General features: G+C 35.6%; 1 protein-coding gene across 7 annotated transcripts in view; it reads right to left on the reverse strand.

Moving 5' to 3' along the window:
* Window positions 1-21,786, reverse strand: part of LOC105222913 (tachykinin-like peptides receptor 99D) — a 453,112-nt gene that overhangs the window by 15,925 nt on the left and 415,401 nt on the right. For 6 of the 7 annotated variants that reach the window (XM_049450610.1, XM_049450611.1, XM_049450608.1 and 3 more), the window contains 5 exons: window positions 15,628-16,301; window positions 6,084-6,241; window positions 3,692-3,866; window positions 3,270-3,482; window positions 807-957 (listed from right to left, as the gene is read on the reverse strand). In XM_049450610.1, coding sequence (XP_049306567.1) covers window positions 807-957; window positions 3,270-3,482; window positions 3,692-3,866; window positions 6,084-6,241; window positions 15,628-15,935 — 1,005 coding nt within the window. In that variant the 5' untranslated portion in view covers window positions 15,936-16,301. The remainder of the gene's footprint in view (window positions 1-806; window positions 958-3,269; window positions 3,483-3,691; window positions 3,867-6,083; window positions 6,242-15,627; window positions 16,302-21,786) is intronic. The other variant, XM_049450612.1, reaches the window with a different exon arrangement.

The following is a 21,786-nucleotide window of genomic DNA, read 5'->3' on the forward strand; positions in this document are numbered from 1 at the left end:
GTCCCGACAAAGCCCACTTTTTTCAAAAAGAGAACCGTAAACTGGTCTCTTTGGTCATTCTTGATCGTGCGAATTCCTGCCACACATTCATGGAGAGCAGTATAACTTTCTGAAAAGACATGGGTTTATGGGTTTGATATCCAAACAAGTCAACTATCATCGGAGTGGAGGGAAAGGGCGAGACGAAGTCAAAAAAAAAAAAACAGGTCAAAGCCGCTCAAATCAAGGTGCTCATTATACGTCATTGATTTTTTCGATACTCGTGATTTGGTGCAACATCAATTTGTTCCGGGAGGACAGACGGTCAACAAAGAGTTATATTTAGCCGTATTGAGGCGTTTGCGTGTGAACGTCCGTCGAAAACGGCCAGAATTGTAAAAGAACAATTCAAGGAATTTACTCGATGATAATGCACCATCGCATCAATTCATGATTGTGACCAAAATTAAGGCCAGAAACGCAATGAATACCATCGATCAACCACCATATCCACCAGACTTGGCCCCGTGTGACTTTTTCTTCCTCCCCAAATTAAAATTGCTGCTCCGTGTACTCATTTTTTAGTAGATATACTTACATAAATATCTATCGCGATTGGTTTTAAGTAATACAAACCACCGTTAATTGAACAAACCATTATATTCTGCAGTAACGTGTTGCAAGAGCATAAAAAAGTGGTTAAAGCAACAATTCGGAAGGAAAAGAAAAACTCCAAGACTGTGGACAAGGTTGCCAAAAATTTTGATTTTATTTGAAATGATACGCAGTGATAGTAACATTTATCATAGTAAGTGAATTGTACTCACCCTCCGCTTACTCCGAACATTCTCCACCTGTCTGGGTGTATACTCTCCGATCGTCTTTGAGCCCCAAAGCTCAATGCCGACTCGTGAATAAGTGACCGTCATCGAAATGATGGGCAGTATATACGTGAGAATCATAAAAACGATATTATAACTGTAAAGAAAAGTAAAAGGACAAAAGAAATTGAGCGAGGATTAAGTACATTATTTCCAAAATTTATGGTGACCTTTACGTTTGTGTTTGGGAAATTTTGTTTACAAATAAATTTCGTATTTATCATAAGCGTCCGACTTATTGCTTTGGGATTTGTGATTTTGCCGAGATGTAAAGTTAAGTACAGAGCTAATGAAAAATATAATTGGTTGGGCATTTGAAAAATTGCTTGGTTATTTATATTTGCACTCGGAAGAGAGAAATTGAACTCAAATATTGCTGTACAAAAGATATTTTTTAAACAAGTTGAAATGCTACTGGTGGGCAAAAGAGTAGCATTTGTTTTTGTGACAAAAAAGGAATTGAAAGAATTAGAGAACATTAATATGTAAGTATGTATTCTGATCGATTAAAGCAAGTATTTAAAAAATTCATTTCTTATAGAGGAGATATGCATAACTCATATTAAAATCTCCAAGTTTGTGATTAAGTTTATATCTCTTTTGGAGAGAAAATGTCTATGGCTGGATTTTCATGCTTTTGAAATTTGAAATATAAGTGGATAGAAAATCAATTCGATATTAGATTTCTATTTGAATTCCAGAGTTAACGAACTATTTAAAATTAATATTTTGGTTCAGCGTATAATTTTTGGAAAAGTCACGCTAAGGGTTTAAATTTAAGTATGGCTAAGAATTGGTAACATCTCTTCCAGTCTGCACTGGACTGATTTAATTCTGTGTCAAATAAAACAATTAAAGATTTACTTATTTCCAATAATAGAATTCGTCTAAAAGCGTACAAATATAGTTTGTGCTAGAACTGATGCTGCTCGACCTTCCCAAGTGACATTGCTTCGCTCTATGGGCTCTTCAAAAGTTCCAAAAATATCCAACGTTTTCGTCTTTTGGAACGAAGAGTAACCTGAAGTGATTCAAGAGCTACCATTTCATCCAGAAACGCAGTGTGGTTTATAGGCCGACGGAATCATCGGCTTGTCATTTGCCAGTTACCAGTCGAAAAGTTCGAACGAGTTATCCAAAATTGGACTCAAAGGATGGTCTTCAAAAAACAAATGCCAAATAATATGCTTTCGTGTAATATTAAACATTCCCCATAAAATTTGAAGTTTGTGTTTTTTTTCTTTAAAAAAGTAGGAGTATTCGAAATGAATCACCCTTTGCAGTACATATAAAGGGTGATTTTTTAAGAGCTTGATAACTTTAAAAAAAAAAAAAACGCATAAAATTTGCAAAATCTCATCGGTTCTTTATTTGAAACGTTAGATTGGTTCATGACATTTACTTTTTGAAGATAATTTCATTTAAATGTTGACCGCGGCTGCGTCTTAGGTGGTCCATTCGGAAAGTCCAATTTTGGGCAACTTTTTCGAGCATTTCGGCCGGAATAGCCCGAATTTCTTCGGAAATGTTGTCTTCCAAAGCTGGGATAGTTGCTGGCTTATTTCTGTAGACTTTAGACTTGACGTAGCCCCACAAAAAATAGTCTAAAGGCGTTAAATCGCATGATCTTGGTGGCCAACTTACGGGTCCATTTCTTGAGATGAATTGTTGTCCGAAGTTTTCCCTCAAAATGGCCATAGAATCGCGAGCTGTGTGGCATGTAGCGCCATCTTGTTGAAACCACATGTCAACCAAGTTCAGTTCTTCCATTTTTGGCAACAAAAAGTTTGTTAGCATCGAACGATAGCGATCGCCATTCACCGTAACGTTGCGTCCAACAGCATCTTTGAAAAAATACGGTCCAATGATTCCACCAGCGTACAAACCACACCAAACAGTGCATTTTTCGGGATGCATGGGCAGTTCTTGAACGGCTTCTGGTTGCTCTTCACCCCAAATGCGGCAATTTTGCTTATTTACGTAGCCATTCAACCAGAAATGAGCCTCATCGCTGAACAAAATTAAAGCGCGAAACACATTTCGAACCGAACACTGATTTTGGTAATAAAATTCAATGATTTGCAAGCGTTGCTCGTTAGTAAGTCTATTCATGATGAAATGTCAAAGCATACTGAGCATCTTTCTCTTTGACACCATGTCTGAAATCCCACGTGATCTGTCAAATACTAATGCATGAAAATCCTAACCTCAAAAAATCACCCGTTATCTAACTTAAGTACGTGGTTACAAATTTAAGTAGTATATCAAACCACAAGTATTTAAGTAGGTGAAGTTCATTTCATTTTTAGTAGCAAATTGAGCATCATGAACACGTGTTCAAACACTTACGTCAATACCTTTGCATATACTACATATTTCCCTTGTTTTAATAGCGTAAATCATACTTACACATTTTCCTGTTGCGAGTGATTCGTGGGACCATCAGGCCACTCGGCGTAGCATACAATTCGGGTACCATCCTTCAGTTCGACTTCGCCGGTTGTAAAGAAGAACAACATGGGGCATGAAATCGCAATTGAGGCTATCCAAATGAAGGCCGCAATGCCCAGATTGCACCGCTTACTCATGCGTGGCTTCAACGGCTTCATAATGGCAACGTACCTGAAAGGAGGTGAACGTTAGAGGACACGAAAAAGGGAGTCACAGCTAGTTAAAGTGAGGGCTTTTAGTGGCAAACTGTTTGCGCACAGTAGGTACACCTAGCATGTTTATATATATATGTGTTCAATGGAGAGGTGAAATATTTAATTTTATTTACGTCAGACTTTGGCGTTACTGCTGCAGTCCTTCGCTGAGGTTTATCAACTCACCTGTCGATGGATATCGCCATTAGTGTAAACACCGAAGCGCTTATGCTCAGCGTCGCTATAAATTGCGATATTTTGCAATATAGTTCACCGAAAGGCCAATCGTTGTCCAGCATGTAAATATAATTGAACGTCACATTGAGACTGGATACCATGGCATCCGCTATGGAAAGATTCACTGTGGAGAGAGTGCGAAAGAGGAACACATTATTGAGTTAATTGGAGTGCCTTAAAAGGGGATTGTCATTAAGGAATTTTTGAGTAATTCTTTAGAGAGCGTCAATCAATATTTCGAGGTACTACTTTGCGGCGTAATTTTTGTAAATAATATTATGGAGATGAGAAACCACGTATAGCATATACATAAGTACATTTTCGATTACACGTAAGTTTTTATATCTATTTGCATTTGTCTGACGCTTGCGTGTTTGACGGTGTTTCCGTTGGCATTTTTACACCGCTGCTATAACTGCTGGCATTCTATTGCATACACGCGAGTAGGGATTATCAATTTTTGCGATGAATAAATTTACATGACTACACACCTTCAAACTCAAATGACGGTGATTTCTGCACACAAAATGTACGTGGTAGAGAAAAATGCTCGCAATTTTTACACTAAAAGCGCGGTAAAAGGGCAAAAGACATGCAATTGCAGACAAATGGTTTTTAAAGGTTAAGTGCTGAAATTTAAATGCCTCGAAATTTTTTAATGTTTTTAATTTTTATGCTAAAGTCTGATTTATTTCAATGGAAACTAGTGAAATTGAATCCTAACCACACCAAGCTGCAATATACACGTAGATTTGTATTCGAGAGTACTTGTAGCGTAAGTCCGATAATTCTCTAAGCAAAAATGATAGAAACGTTGTGGCATTGACCATATTTAGATGAAATTTCATATCTCAGAAATCACTAAATAGCCGGAATCTCCCTCATTATACATTTCCCCAATAAATACGTAGATCTATGTTCCTTCCGGTCGACACTACATCTATGAATAAGAACTACGTGCTGTACTTCGCCTTGCCAGAAATTCTGTTACAAAGTTTAGTGTGCATAGAGCGAGGATAATTTCGTAGAAAAAAGTGCCGTTATTTTGTTTTATAATCTGTATTTAATGCTTACTCAAATAAATAATCAGTTTAATGTTTGCTCTTGTTTATTAACGATGGAGAGGGAGCTAAAGACAATTGTATTGAGGCGATTGCATTACATTGTGAAAGAAAGGCAAGTGAAATTCATAAGCATTTGAGAACACAGTCTCTACTAAAACATATTTTGAGAATTGATAATTTTCCTAAACGTCAAAAGCAGATAACCGGGAAGTGTCTTGCATGGTTTCGAACTAAGTTCTGTTTTAGAAAACAGAAACTTGTCATCTAAACAAACAAAGACCAAACAAATGTTATTTAAAGGGCAAAACGTGGTCACAACCCAACTGCTGTACTAGTTTGTAATCTCCTATAAAAGCGTTACACCTTTTAATTTCTCTGAAAAAGATCACAATTTTAGGCAATAGTAGGAGTGGTTGTAAAGCAGCAATACTCTTTGGATGGAGAGCATTAGTTTCATAGCTCCAGATGATTGACCGACTGGACGTCCAGATTTTTATCTATTGAACTACAGTTTGTAGTCAGAGTTGAAAAAAGGGATTTGTCGAATACCCCACAGAAATTTGGATTTCGAAAGCTTCAAAAATCCTTCGTTCGAGCACGTCGTCAAAATAGAGGCTTGTGTGAAGGAAAAATGTGATAATTTACGATGAAATTTCTTTATTTAAAAATCATTAACACTACATATAAGAGTGCTGTACTTCGCCTTAGGCAAAGACTAAAGAATATGTGTATAGACCAATGAGTAGAATCATTTGTCGACTTATCTTAAGGAAATGAAACTTTTAACGCACTTTCAAACACAGTCTCTACTAAAACATATTTTGTCGGCAGAATTATACCATCTTTCGTTTAACACGAAATCAAATAAATGAGAATTGTTTGCGGGATTTAACTTTAGCTTCTTCGGTTTGACGGATAGCGTAATAATGAAGTGCAAACCATATGGTACTTAAGTTTTGTTATACAAGAATACCATAGAATGAAAGATAAATTTACGAAGGCCGTTAAAGTTGTACACTCGTTTAAAAAATGGGTTACTGCATTTCATGCAGTTGAAATGGTACCAAGTACCTGCGTAATGAGATACATTGGCGGTCGATTTCAAATCAGTTTGAGAATGAATTTATCGTTTATGCTACAAGCCTTTACGACATTCATACATACATACGTCTGTTTGGATATATAAGTAATCACTTGCTATTTATATATACATATATGAACTCAATATCTAATAAAATTTCTTGTTCGTCAACTGTTATGTATCTACCTGAACTCACCTATGAAATAATTAGTAACGGTTCGCATTCTTTTCGTCGTCATAACAACCCAAACGACAATTAAATTTCCGCCTGTTGCCACCAAAACCATGCCACCGAATAAAATCGACCACAGCACTTGGCGCCACCATGGTAGGATGAATGATATGTCCTCGTCGCTGCAATAGAGAGAAGGCAAAAGCGAGCTGGTTATGAGAAAAATTGAAAATAGGCGAATAAAATATTAACAATTAGACGTTGGCGGTTAATACCAGTCAATACCTTAAGCACTGTATACTGCGCTTTCGCCTTTATCGAAAAAAAATTGTAAAACTTGCCGGATTTTCATTTTCCTGGTGTCCATCTTTCACACATGCTTAATCAGAATCCGGTTATCAAAAAACTGACAGAGTATTTTTTTTTACAAACACTAAATATTAAAAATAATGTTATTTATTTTTTTTTACCTGTAGGGAACACCCTGTGTTTTCGTATATTTTTGATTGTTACGTAAACGAAGATACCTGACCTTAAATCTCCATGGTCAGGGATCATACCATCGCTATTAAATATAAAATATTAAATTTGATAACCAAAAAAAAAAAAAAAATATTTATTCTGTACCTAAACATTAAGAACACACTGTGTTGGTTTAAGGGGGGAGCCTGCTTTAGAGGCTTCAAAATATCAATTTTTTTTAGGATTTTTTTGGGAAAGATGATTAAAGCGAAATTTCTAGGGCTTATAACGGGTGATTTTTTTGAGGTGTACAAGTATTTTCATACGAAATTAGTATTCTGAAGCAATTGCCCGTGCATTTCGCATGGCATTTGTCGAATGGCGGGCAGGACGCAGGTATGCGCATTTCTATCATGAATAACAAAATTCAAACGAGATTCAGACGCTTTTAAATCATTGAATTTTAGTTACCAAAAAACAGTGTTCGGTTCGAAAAAAGTGTAAAATTTTTTAAAAATTGAAAAATTTATGGTTTTGAAAAAATAATCGACCAATGTTTACTTTATGCGATTGTGACCAATGTTCGCAAACTTGAGTCTTACTTTTTTTATGTAAATATAAGATAATTTAATGCCACACGATAGCGTAAACTTTGTCCCAATTCCGTACGACATTTAGAGATTTTTTCTATTGCCCGCCAATAAGAAAAATTTAAAAATGAAAAACCGAGAAATCGCGCGTTAAAGTGTGCGTCTGTTGCTGCGAATGTCGATTATAACGTCGCCGTTTTTTTGCAGCAATGGGATTTTGTGTTATTCGACAGATCATGGGATTTCAGATCTTGGTGTCAAAGAAAGATGCTCAGTATAAAATGACATTCATCATGCAATAGACTTACTAACGAGCAACGATCTGCCACAATCATTGAATTTTATTATGGGCCCTAGAAATCAGTGTTCGGTTCAGAAAATCCGCTTTTTTATCGCGCTTTAAATTTTGTTCAGCGATGAGGCTCATTTCTGGTTGAATGGCTACGTAAATAAGCAAAATTGCCGCATTTGGGGTGAAGAGCAACCAGAAGCCGTTCAAGAACTGCCCATGCATCCCGAAAAATGCACTGTTTGGTGTGGTTTGTACGCTGGTGGAATCATTGGACCGTATTTTTTCAAAGATGCTGTTGGACGCAACGTTACGGTGAATGGCGATCGCTATCGTTCGATGCTAACAAACTTTTTGTTGCCAAAAATGGAAGAACTGAACTTGGTTGACATGTGGTTTCAACAAGATGGCGCTACATGCCACACAGCTCGCGATTCTATGGCCATTTTGAGGGAAAACTTCGGACAACAATTCATCTCAAGAAATGGACCCGTAAGTTGGCCACCAAGATCATGCGATTTAACGCCTTTAGACTATTTTTTGTGGGGCTACGTCAAGTCTAAAGTCTACAGAAATAAGCCAGCAACTATTCCAGCTTTGGAAGACAACATTTCCGAAGAAATTCGGGCTATTCCGGCCGAAATGCTCGAAAAAGTTGCCCAAAATTGGACTTTCCGAATGGACCACCTAAGACGCAGCCGCGGTCAACATTTAAATGAAATTATCTTCAAAAAGTAAATGTCATGAACCAATCTAACGTTTCAAATAAAGAACCGATGAGATTTTGCAAATTTTATGCGTTTTTTTTTAAAAAAAAGTTATCAAGCTCTTAAAAAATCACCCTTTAGTTATATATTTAAACATCGTGTACAAATATTTTGGATACGAAATTTTTGATATTCTGTCTTTGGGAAACAATTGCCCGATGCATCTCGCATGTGTATTTGACGAATGGCGGGCAGGATGCAGGTCGCAATTTCTATCGAAAACAAAAAATTCAAAGAGATTCATATTTTTTAATAATTTATCTTCTAGTTAAACTAAAAAAAATCCAAAAAAGTGTAAAATTAAAAAAAAAAAATTTAAAATTGAAAAAGAAGTGGTTTTGAACAAAAAAAAATTTACTTGTTTTTTATGTTGTTTAAAAATATGTTCAACCTTGACATTTCTTATTTTTTTTTAGTTTAACTAGAAGATAATTTAATGCCAAAGATAATAAACCTTTCGCCAATTTCATGCGACGTTTAATTTTTTCTTTTCGGCCGGCCAATTAAGAAAAATCGTAAAAATGAAAAACCGAGAAATCGCGCGTTAAAGTTTTCGCTTTCTGTCCAATCGCTTATGTATATATCTGCTAGACGCTCGGTCACTATTTCCCTTCTAGCTTCTAAAATATTTCGAATCCCCATCTAAAACTTTGGGGACATATTCTCAGATTATTTTCAAGAGATTTAAGCAAAACAGAAAAAACGATTTTTTAAAGCTTCTAAACAAGGCTCCCCCTTTAATTGATATTGTTACGTATACGCCGTGGTTATTCACTAGGAATCTTTATATATATATATATATTTCTTGTGTGTGTATGTCACTGAACTCCTCCTAAATGGCTGGACTGATTTTGATGAAATTTTTTATGTGATTTTAAGGAGATTCGAGAATAGTTTAGATTCACAAATTGGTCCAATTGAAAATATTTTTTTATCAAATATTCAAACCTTAGATTGATGTAAACGTGCAATAAATAAATCGATGCCAAAGCAAAAAAAGACATCTGTGCAGTTTTCATAATGTGGAAAGGGTTGTTTGGTTTTAAGAAATAAATCCGCTGATTCAACAAATCTCTAGAAAGTTTCATACCTGCAAGCCTTTAAAGAGAACAAGATTGTAAGTTATTCTCAAAACAAGCGATATAACGAAAAAGTAACGGGGCGTTTTCGTCGTCAAGGCATTGCGGCTACTTTACTAGATTTTGGGCGAAGAACGCAACTGCATTCATAACAAACCAATATACAGCATATTTTCATAGCAATATTTAAACGGAAAGATTCCTCAAAAATAATACAATTGCTAAATATTGTGAATGGTAGAATAGAACTGTAACCAATACGTAGTGCAATGGATCATAACTGGCTCAGTAATCAGAAATGATTATTATACCACGTGCATCCCAAAAGAATGATGTCGTAACCTTGCCAGCTGTTTTTTTCATCTTTCCACATTTGAGAACCGATTCAACCATCAAAACAATCAAAATTTTTTAAAGCACAATCAATCAGTACATTTTCTCTACTTTTCTATTGACAAAATACGAAAAGACTTTTTCGACCACCCAATATAATATTCGAAACGAAAAATGGTCTTAAGCAACTCAAAAGCTATTGCGTTTGTAATTTCCACACAATTGTTTTGTTCTTTGAGTATAAGAAAAATAAAGCAATCACAAAAATGAAAACACAAAAATGCAAAAATATTGGTGAAAATGTCTAGGAAAACATATGGCGCAATGTAAGCCAGACAGTCTGGCAGACACGCAACGTGTAAAAATAATTGCACCGTTGTGATTTAATGGCAATTAATATTTCTGTACGAAATCGATTAAATGATTTTTTGCGTGTGAAAGCGGAAGATACGTCATTTACGGCACCCTCAATTATGCAAAATTTAAGTTATTTATTGTTGTTTCATTCTGCTCCTAAAAGAAGTTCATTCAGTCAAAAAAAAAAAGGTTTGATGTGGTTTGTGGTCCGGTGAAAACATCGATGCATATTTTTTTAAAAATGATGTCGGTGAGAACGTAACCGTTCATGGTGACCGTTATCGTCCCACGATAACTGACTATTTGATGGTTGAAATTGAAGCTCGTGTTCTCGACCACATTTGTTTCAACAAGTCGGCGCCACTTACCACGCATCAATGAATGGATTTATTGAGAGAGCACTTCAGTGAACAGATAATTTCACATTTTGGGCCGATGGATTGGTTCCAAGATCGTGTGATATCAGACTTTTTCTTGTGGGGATATGTAAAGCCTAAGGTCTATACGGATTATCTCGCTTCGATTCAGGTCTTGGAGCAAACTATCACTTGTGTCATTCGCCAGTTAGTAATCGAAATGCTCGAATGACCATCTGAGACGTAACCGCGTACAACATTTGAAAGAGATAATATTCAAAAGATAAATGCCAAATAATGTTCTTTCGAATGATTATAACTATTCCCAATAAATTTGAAGTTTCTGTGCTTTTCTTTATAAAAGTAGGAAAGCTCAAAATTTAGTACGTGGCATTCCTCTTACATTATTATGTTTCAGTATGAAAATGAGCGAAGTAGGACTAATTGAAATTCAGTTATAAACTATTGATAGTAATATGTCTGTGAGCTTTCTGCTGCCTGCGTACCACTTATATCGGTCAATATGTGACTTATCTTAATAAAACTCAGAGAGTGTATTTTTCTATAACGGTACACATGTGAGCTTAAATGAACAAAATAGGACGAAAACCCACCCTAGAGCCCACGCAACAAACAAGTCTTATGTCTCTGTAGGTACTTCCCTGGCTTTAATCCTTGCAACTTGCAAAGGCGTAAAATGTTTCGCTACATTCGAACTTAGCTCCTCCTTACTTGTTTTCGTTAATTTTAGGAAAAGTGGATACTTTTCGGTGTAAAAGGTGGAGAATTAAATCTTTTCGGTTTCTAAAATCAACATCTGACTCATTGGTATTACCATAACTGAATTAAAAGTATGTGTTGCCATAATAATGCGCAAAACAGGTACAAAAACGACTAGCAATCATATTCGAATACTTTCTAAATGTAAAATAATTGTTTTGATAAATGTGACGTGAAACCAAAATAACTATATTTGCAGGAAAATGGTTTGCTATTCGGTTTTGATGCGGCAACACAAAGCTTTAGTAAATAAACACACACAAATTTATTTTCACGGTTTTTCAACAATGTATTTTAATAATATCTATTGATATTTGTGTGTATCTTCCTCACCCTCACTCCTGCTGCAAAGTGTTTTGCATTACGGTACTCTGTCGTTTACAGTAAATACCGAATGTCAATTATTTTGTTTACCCTTCGTAAACTTTCATATTTCAAAATGTTTGCCTAAGCATGGTATTTTGAAATTTCAAAGTATTTATTATACTCTTGCAACATGTTGCTAGAAAGTAGCTTAAGTACATACATAGATGAATATTTTTTTATTATTGGAAAATACAAATTGCAATAAATATAAAATTTAGATGTGTTTACTCTACAAAACCAAAGCGAAAGTTTTGGAAAAAAATATACAGTTGACCTAGATGTTCTCCAACCTCTTTTACCCGTCTGAAAAATACGTTGTCCACAGGGCTTTCAGCGAAACCGCCGTGATAGTGATGAGCCTCCTATTTGTCTGTAGTTTCTGACCAGCGAGTGGCTTTTTATACTCTTGCAATATTTTGCTAAAAAGTATAATTTTATAGTTTTGTTCACATAACGGTTGTTTGTGTCACCTAATTCGAGTCAGCTATGGTTTTTGTGCCACGCCCACAAAACGCCATTAAACGAAATCCTATAAAGTACCATAACTAAGCACTAAATTATGATATAAAACTGTAATTTGGCACAGAGGATTGCAGTAGCATGGGGCACCTATGGAGTAAATTTTTGGAAAAAGTGGGTGTGGCCCGCCCCTAACAGGCTTAATGTACATATCTTCCAAATCATTCAAGATAACACAACCAAATTCGAGTTCTATAAGAACCCCACCGACAGCCTTACTGTATTACTCTGGCTTTAATCCTTGCAAGCAAAAATGGTTGATTCGACTGACAGAAATCATCTACGAAAATGTATTACACGGTAATACAGCTTTCTTCTTATAGTGGCGACATCAGACGTTGTGACTGAGTACTTGTCGAAATGAGCTAGTAATTTGGTGTTTTTGCATATACCATTTAAACGCAGAAAAGTAATGTGTAAATTTTCATTTTTCAAACAGACTTCTCGCTTTGGGTAATTACGCCTAGATGTTGCAAATATACACAACCGGGTACAAATATGACTGTACTACCGAATGTTGCTTTCACGCGTTGCTTTACCATTACTCTTTGCAGCGCCATTGTAACAGCTTGATCTGCAGATAATGACGGTTAACATCTATAAGGTCATAACTTAAAATTAATCAGCAAGCGAACTTATTGCAGACTCTCTTAAAATTTACGCAACTCAGGTTTAATTAAACTTCTTATTATACTCAAATACACGTAGCTGCGTTTATGTAAATTTGTTGGCTGTTATTATTTATTCAAATTAAGTTCATCTGCATATCAGGTTATAAAGGTAATTTAAAGTTCAGACTTTTTGGCGATTAGAGTGTTATAAATGTTGTCATAAGAGCTCATAGGCTTATATGCCCCATAGCGTTAAGCAAATGTTGCAATTAAGAGTAGCAAGGCGTGTTTAATGTGCCGCTACGGGAACCAAGACCAGCCACCTCGTCACCACACGTCACAAACAAGTCTGAGAGTGTGAGTATAGTGCACGTGAGCTAATTTCAACGTGCAGAAGTACATAGTAACATATGTAAATATAGGCACCTTAATGCAGCATGCGAGTGGTGTTTCAAAAAGAAATATGTTTACATTTAACTTCACTTCAGCACCCCTTGATCTACGCAAAACTTTAAACGCGGTTTCACCTTAAATTTAGCTCCCCACTTTAAGACTAGCGATTTCTAATTTTCTTCAGGCAGAATTGTGTTCTAAATTTGCATTGTTCCATCATTGACAATTCTTGACTAGCATTGAAAATTGAATTGGTGACAGAAGTTGCATGAAAGGCAAAATAGGCAATAATAAATTATTTCTGAATAATTTAGAATTATCGTCATTTCGGTTTCCTTCTTATGTACCTTTGGCCGCCAACTAATTTACATATGCAATTTTTTTGCCACAAATTTAAAGAGGTATTGAGCAGTTAATGCGTCATCATCAATAAACGAGAAAAACGTATTTCTTTAGCATTAGTATTGCGGAGACCAAACAGATTAGCCCAGTGTAATACGCGGTGTAGCATCTGAAATATCCGATACTGTAACATGGAAACTGTATTTATCAAGTTGGTTGATGTAATCGTGATTACAAAAGTTAACAAAGCAGTCACTGAAAAAATCGTATAATCCTTTTACGGACAGGTGGAGCTTTAGACGTCTAATATTTTGTCTAGATGTGTCGTTTCGTCGTCGGAATTGTTTTGAGGAATGATTTGACGCAGAATATTAGCATCAATCCCACTTACTTGGCCATATTATGCCTTATGTGGGAAGAAAAATCTGCTATCGTGTAGTACATAATCATAGACGACTACTGTCGGTCGAATTAAACAAATTTTGTTTTGACCACGAGAACAAAGAAACAGTGGAAACAGTGTGTGTGTAAGCTCGTCCGAAGAAAGCGAAGACCCTTCGGCTCGACGCACTTATTAACCGATTTCGTAATGGAATTTTAAGTAGTACAGTTTTATTTTTTTATGTTATATGTATATCTAAGCTTTACTTATTTATGTACGTTGTGACAAAAAATTATGCGTAAATTGTAATTTAATTCTCCGGGCAAGTGATATTTACAAAGAATGTATTTCGCTAAATTGGTCGGTCCACTTCAGTAGTGCGTTGCAATTTTTACAATGGATAAACAACGCGTCAGTCGTTCTTCCTTTTCACTGTTTGTCGCCAATTGCATATTTCAAGTGTAGCTAGGTGTTTCTCCACCTAGTCTATTCAACGGAGTGGAGGTCTTCCTCTTCATCTACCTCTCCCGACGGGTACTGCGTCGAATACTTTCAGAGCTGGAGTTTTTGCACTAATACGGGTGACATGACCTAGCAAACGTAGCCGCTGCCTCTTATAAACTCGGAACGTAGACTCATCAGATGTTTTCATCGTCCATTCTCTGCAACATATAGCAGAACGGGGATGATGAGTTACTCGTAGAATTTGGTCTTTGTACCGTCGGGAGAGGACTTTACTTCTCATTTGCCTACTCAGTCCGAAGTAGCACTTGCTGCCAAGAGTTATTCTGCGTTGGATTGCGGTTCTGACATTGTTGTTGGTGTTTACACTGTTTTTAAGATAGACGCAATTATTTACAACTTCGAAGTTATGACTTTCAACAGTGACGTGAGAGCCAAGTCATGAGCGCGAAATCTGTTTGTTTGATGACAGGAGGTATTTCGTCTTGCTCTCGTTCACTACCAGATCCATTTGCTTCCTTATCCAGTCTGGAAAAAGCAGAACTAACGGCGCGGATGTTGAGGACAACGACATCAATATCATCGACGTACGCCAGAAGCTGTACACTCTTATAGAAGATTGTAGGGAGCTCTTAGTATTGTTTAACGTCAGTTTTCACAGCCGTAGAGCTGACTTACGCAGATGACATGGTTCTTTTGGCAGTAAAAAGAAGTCAGAATTCTGCTATCTTGGGAGAAAAATAATCTTGCCATATGAGGAGTCGGTCGAGAGAATGGTTCTGCGTTGGAGCGGTCAGGTAGAGAAGGTCCGGGATGCACTCGGTACTTTCAATTGGCGCCAAATAGCGAAACTCGGCTATAACCGATCGTTGTCTACGTCAATAATGAAAGGAAAACGATATTCCACTGAAGAAATTGTCAACCGTACAAACAAAGCGCTTTTGAACACCAAACTTCGTATTTTTAATACTCGGCGTAAAAAGAGTTCTCTTATCCGGTGCGATTTTCTTATACGGTCTTTTTCAAAGTCGTGTTTACGATTAATTTTATCTGTTGGTGGATCTTACTATACTCTACTACTGAAAAAACAACGAAATATCTATCGAAATTGCGGACGGCCGAAAACTTCTTGGAGACGTATAATCGATGCCGTCTTGAAAGACTGAAGAAAATTTGTATGGAAAATAATTAAATGGTTATTAAAACGATTTTAAAGTTGAGGAAGAAACAACGGAATAATCGTTTTACGTACAATAATATGTATTTTTTTTGTATTTGGAAGCCCTTTACGGTACTTATATTTTCACACTCTGTGTGATAAAAACTTCAAATATAATATATTGTATTAACATACGAGTTATAATAATGAAACTTTTGGTTTTCTGATCATTAATAATTCAAATGTTGTTAATTATAATTTCGTCTATGATTTTCGAAACTGAAATAATTATAATTTGATTTTGTTATAATTTGTACTTACTCCATTGTATCGTTAATTCCTCTGTAAATATTTATACTACAGTTATTTATGCCATACAGTAGCAGTGATTGATTGCACCAATCAATGGCCGATGTCGTACTGATAAGTTGGGAATAATTATCTTGTAGGTTTTCCGCCAAGCCGCCGAAAGCAGCGCTACTAGTTTCACTAGCGATGATGACATCCAGCTCGCCCCTACCGCCCCCACCGCCACTGCTCTCAAATTCATTAAAAGTGTCGACCTTGTAGGGCTCTATACTCCCAAAATTACTCACTGCCGTCGTTGGTGACATGTGTGGGTCGATCATTTCAATGCCGTAGAAATTGCCGCATTTGTAAGTATACGTGAATCCCTGTTTATTTGTTTAACATTTGGCTTTCTGATTTTTAGGTGGGCGTGTGTATTATGATGAATTTTCCCTCTAGATTGCGTTTTGTCGCCTTTTCGTTGGACATGATTTACATAAGCACACTTTGCTTTGCTTTATAGTTGTTGTTGTTGCCTTGTACCTTTCTGGTTTCTGGTGAATTTATATCTTGTTATTAGCTATTTTTGTTTGCTTCACGTTTTGCCGCACCGCACTCACTCACACTTTTAAAATTTGTACGCGTCTTATGGAATTATGTAAAACCCTTTATGCTCTTTGGGCGTCTGTTGACTTTAAAGTTTTGCGCTGAAAGCATAAAATGAAAAGATTGCAAAGTTTAGCATATGACATGAATAATGTATTTATACATATAGAAATCTATTATACATATTTTGTGGCTATATAGTTTTACAGGTATCAAATTTGTAATTCACATACTTTCCTAGCAATAATTTGTTAATTTCTTAACTGATTAATTAACTTTAGTTTCTTTGAATTTACACGTGTCCTTTTACAAAATGTTACCAAGTCTTTTGGGTCACCGCCTTCTTAGCGCTCTTCTTAATAAAGCTCCATTTTCAAATATAATTTTCAACTTGGTGACTGCTAATGTACTAAGAAATTTAACGCGAAAAGCATTAGCAAAGATTACATCGATAATAAACGCTTGCTTAAACCTGAGATACATGCCATTGTCTTGGAAGGTATCTGAGATCATTGTGGTATAAAAACCTAGTAAAAGCGCAAGTTAAGCCTCGTCATACGTCCAATCTCACTATTGCCTAATTTGTCCAATCTACTTGAAACTGTAATGATAAGACGATTTCAGAATATAATTGGTGAAAAGAGCCTTATACCAGTTCAACTTGGATTTTGATCTCAATATTCCACAATCGATCGAGTTCACCTAATAACAAGCATAATAGAAGATGTGATGAAAAAAAAGCACATTTGCATTGCTGTTTTCCTGAACATATCCCAAGGTATCGATAGAGTATGGAATCATGGCTCACTTCATGAATTAAGACTTCTCTTTCCATAGTGTTTAACTGACCTAATTGCCTCCTGAGCAGCCGCTATTTCAGAATAAAGTAGGGGCATTCATGTATTACGTGACAGATATTAAAAACAGGTGTACCCCAAGGAAGAGAGAACACTCTTATATATTTTGTTTACTAGCGACTTGCCTACGTCTCCAAACTGCACAATCGCCACATTTGCAGATGATACCTGCATCATTACGACCGGTAAAATAAAGCTGAGTCGTCGAACAGAATGCTATCTTCAATCAATCAAAATGTAGAATGTACACAGAAATTATATATTACTTTAAACGAGTTGACGTCTATTCATATAAATTACGCTAACAAAAGGGCTACTGTATATCCCCGTTACATATTGGGCGAAATATCTTGGTATGATGCTGGATGCAAAGTTGAAGTGGAAGGAGCATACATATAAGAAAAAGTTGCAGAAAGAAAGAAATCGCCCTTAAAAGCATGAAATAAAATCCTAGCTAACAATCAAACATTGAAACTCATTTGGACATAAGGAATTCATCTATGGACACCGTTATAAATTGAAGCGGTGCAAAGATTCTAAAATAAAGTCTTGCCTCGGGGTGCATACGCTATTCAGATCTACGTCGTGATCTTCACATAAAAGTGGTTCGGGAAGTCATTCGGTAAACGGCATCGAAACATGCCACATGGTTACAAAATCATGTAAACGCCCTACAACTAAGAGACTATTTAGAAGTAGCGGGCGCAGACTAAAACAAACAACGTTTTGTGACCTTTTATGAAAAAATACAAATATTATAGTATTTAGTTAAAAAACGCCCCCTTTATTGTTTTACCTTATTAATTGAGAAAAATATTGCTTGTCAGTTTACATTTCTCAGTTGCAATTTGAATTCACGTTTCAGTCCGACTGTGTCGAATAGCTACAATTTGACATTATAGAAATATTGAATTCATTTGGAATAATTTTATTGATTTTTTTTCATCTCGAAAAGTAGTGAAATTGAAACGTTTCGTACCTTTGAGATAAGGATATCTCCGCACATGCAACGATTGTCCTTAAGCTTTCTTGATAGACATTGCGAAAGCGAGAGATATCGGGAGCTGCAAACATTTGAATGCGAATGGCATATCTGTCGTGATCATTGGGATACGTGTCACCTTTGAATTTTTCAGTTAAAATTGTTGCCTTGACAAAATTGTTCATAATTTTCTTGATTGAAAGTCTGGTCCCGTTGCAAATAAAGTGGATTTATGTTTCGGAGAACCATAAATTACATGAAGAAATGCATAGGTTACGATTGTATAAAGAACATACAGACAAACATTAATTTTTATACTCTTGCAACATGTAGAGTACAATAGTTTTGTTCATATGTGGTATATAAAAATGATCCGGATGAAGAGACGTGCGTTCGTCTGTCGGTCTGTGCAAGCTATAGATTGAGTAAAAGTTGAGATGTCTTGGTCAAACTTCGTATAGGGTTTTCTGGCATCCAAGGGAAGTTGTCATTGCAAATAGAAAGCATATAAAGTGCCATAACTAAGCACTAAAATAAAATAGAAAACTACTATCACAGTAGTGGGAGAAACCTGTGGGGCCATTTTTGGAAACCCATATATGTGATGTACATATCTTCCAAACCGCTGAAGTTACATCAACTAATTTTGCTGACAAGTCTGTTTAGCACTTCTTCATACACTGGAAAAATGGGAAAATCAAATAATAATCACGCCCATAACCCCATATAAAGATTATGTTGAATACAGCTAAAAGCCCGTTAACTCGTTGAATAAATGCACCAGAATTATTAAATTTCGCCACTGCCCACTTTTAGCATAAATCATACATCTTAGTAACTGCTTGACCGATTTCAACCAAATTTAACATATATAAAGTTATCAGAATAAAAATTTCAAAAATAGTGCCCTGAAGGTAATTCAATTCATTCGTCCGAAAATTGTCGAAATCGGACTTTTCAAGGGCCCTGACATCAAATATGTGGCCTCGAGTGCAAATGGCTGTTTTTTTTTTACTGAACATGATGGTCTCCATGAATATAAGATCGGAATTTGCACGATAATGCTTGTTCAAAGAGACTTGTTCAGCTTTATCGCGATGAGCCGAACAAAAACGTGTTTCATAACTCAAACATTCCACTAACTTAATTCAACAGACTAGCGAAAGATGTCGAGCCCTCTTTGTACCACTATAACTCTTACCTGACAAATTTTAAGAATAGTACTACCAACTTAGCAAAATACATTTTTAAAATATCACTTATCCGCGGAATTTTACTAAAATTTCAGGGCGCTTTTTTGTTCCAATGTTTTTTATAACCAGACATATGACGTCATTTAACCACAATTCCTTTGTTTTTTTTTTAATAAATATTGTCAATCATTCTACTTTTCACCGAGTCTTCCTATATAGTTATATGCATATTTCTAAAAGCTCCTCAGTACTACTATGCCCACCATACACATACATACATATTTGTTACAATAATTACATTGTAAACATTGTACGAAACGAAATTGGAGGCAACTTCCAGGTGTCGGAATAAAGTACAATTGTAAATAAAAGTAATTATAGAGACGTTTGAACCGCTATATTTGTATATTTGTAAACACATACATACATTATTGTGCGTGCAATGTAAAGGCAATAAAAATATGAATGTGTAAACAAAAAAAGCTAAGCTGTTTTGCCTCAAACTTGCGTGCAAATCTACTAATACACAACTTAAATAAACACACTATAAATAGTATAGCGTCATTTGTCATAAATTTTGTGATTCTACATAAGCGAGACTAAGAATTCGTGGAATTGAGTAATTTCTAATTTAATCCGATTATACTATATATTTCATCTCTCACTCTGTCGAAATTAATGAAAATAATTAGTGAATTAAATAAGATGGAAAGCCGCTGTTAAGATAAGATATTCTCAATTTTGTAAAAAAAACCTACAAATAAACGATTTTAATTCGATTTTTTTAGATAACAAGTAAGTAGTTTGGAATTTCTATTAAAAAATTATTAATTTTTCATTTTAATTACTGTACTTCACTTTTCTTGGCGAACTCAACCATTGGTGCCTCAAATTTTACGTTGTACTTTCATTGCTGCTACAACAAGTCGTTCTGTCGCGTTTCGAGGGTAGGCCACGGCGTATACGTGATATCACATTAACCTTGGTAGGAGGATAATTATTATAATATAATTAGTATGAAATCATGAACTTTTGGTATGTACGCTTCCATACAAAGCATTTTCAAATAGAAACGTAAATAAAACAAAATTAAATGACGAATGAATTTAGATTTAGATCAGACTGTGTTAATGTAATGTCAATAGCATGAAACTTATTATCATAGTCTCTTTATGGAAAATCATATTCATATTTTGGAAGCATTTACGTGTAAAGTATGTAGTTCACTTATTGCGCCATATTAAAGTTCCGTATTATAGCAATTTATTATTGATTGTTTGAAAGAAATTCTGAAGCGATGACAACAATGGCTTTTTATTAGTCACTTAAAATTTATTGGGAAATGTTTGCTCCAAAGCTTGAATCGAAGAGTGATTATCCGCACAACTTTAGACTGTACATATCCCCAAAGGAAAAGGTCTTAAGGTGTGTTCCTCTAAAGGTGTGTACCACATGATCTTTTTGCCAATCGACCGACCCAAAACGATATGTGAGAAGTGGCGACGTCTTGTTGAAACCAAATGCCGCCATTTCAGCCAACAAATAATCGGTTATCATGACGCTATAACGATCTTGAATCTGTTCAGGTTGCTCTTAGTCCCAAACGGGGCAATTTGTTTCTTTACATATCCATTGAACCAGAAATGAGGGTCATCGCTGAACACAATTTAGCTCCAAAATGTATCCTCTTGGAACTTTCAAGTCGCTTGAGAATCCAGTAGCTTCAGTTGTTACGCAAGCGGTATTTTGTACACTTTTAGGGGTCTATTTGGTCGAATATTATCCAGATAATAAATTTTCGTAATAAAGTTGAACGATTTGTAAACGTTGTTCAGACGTAAGTCTTTCCGTGATTAAATGGCAAACAATACTGAACAAAAATAACAGCTTGATATGACTTACGCGTGATCTGTCTAGAAAAGGCTATTGGACCTCTACTTGGATCACCCAAGATTTAAAATGTTTTAACAGTTGTTGAATCTCGATCTCGACTCATAGATTTTCATATTTTTGTTAGGGTTTTTTTTTATAAATCTATCCGCTAACTCCTTGAATATATTTTCTTTCAATTTGGCTATGAGAATTTATCAGCGGTTGTGGAAAGAAAATTTATCTAAAATTAGTTTTCATATTTATAGCTTTACAGTGCAATAATTGTCCGGGCGAAAGCAGGGAAGGTGTAAGCTTTATTAAATTAATTTTCAGTAGACTCTCAAAGTCAAAAGGCTCAAATAGCTTTAGCACCTGCTAAGTGGTTGACAAACTAATTACAGACACTGGAAGAAATTATTCAGTCGTCGTCTATGCAATCAAGCCGCATTACAGTCAGCTATTTATTTTTGCATTTATAAAATATTGTTTTCGTTGTAGAAACGCCTCAGTGCACAAATCAATTAGTAAATTACTTAACGATACTTAAATTTAATCAATTATTTACCAACAATTAACAAATTGTTTCATATGTATTCCTCAGAAAGCTCAATTTAGAACAACTCTAGCAAAGAATTGAACTAGTCAGTTATTTTGAAAACATCCGTTCAGTTTTGTTGCATAT

This window comes from Bactrocera dorsalis, chromosome 2 (genome assembly GCF_023373825.1).
Source record: "Bactrocera dorsalis isolate Fly_Bdor chromosome 2, ASM2337382v1, whole genome shotgun sequence".
NCBI classification, from domain to species: Eukaryota; Metazoa; Arthropoda; class Insecta; order Diptera; family Tephritidae; genus Bactrocera; species Bactrocera dorsalis.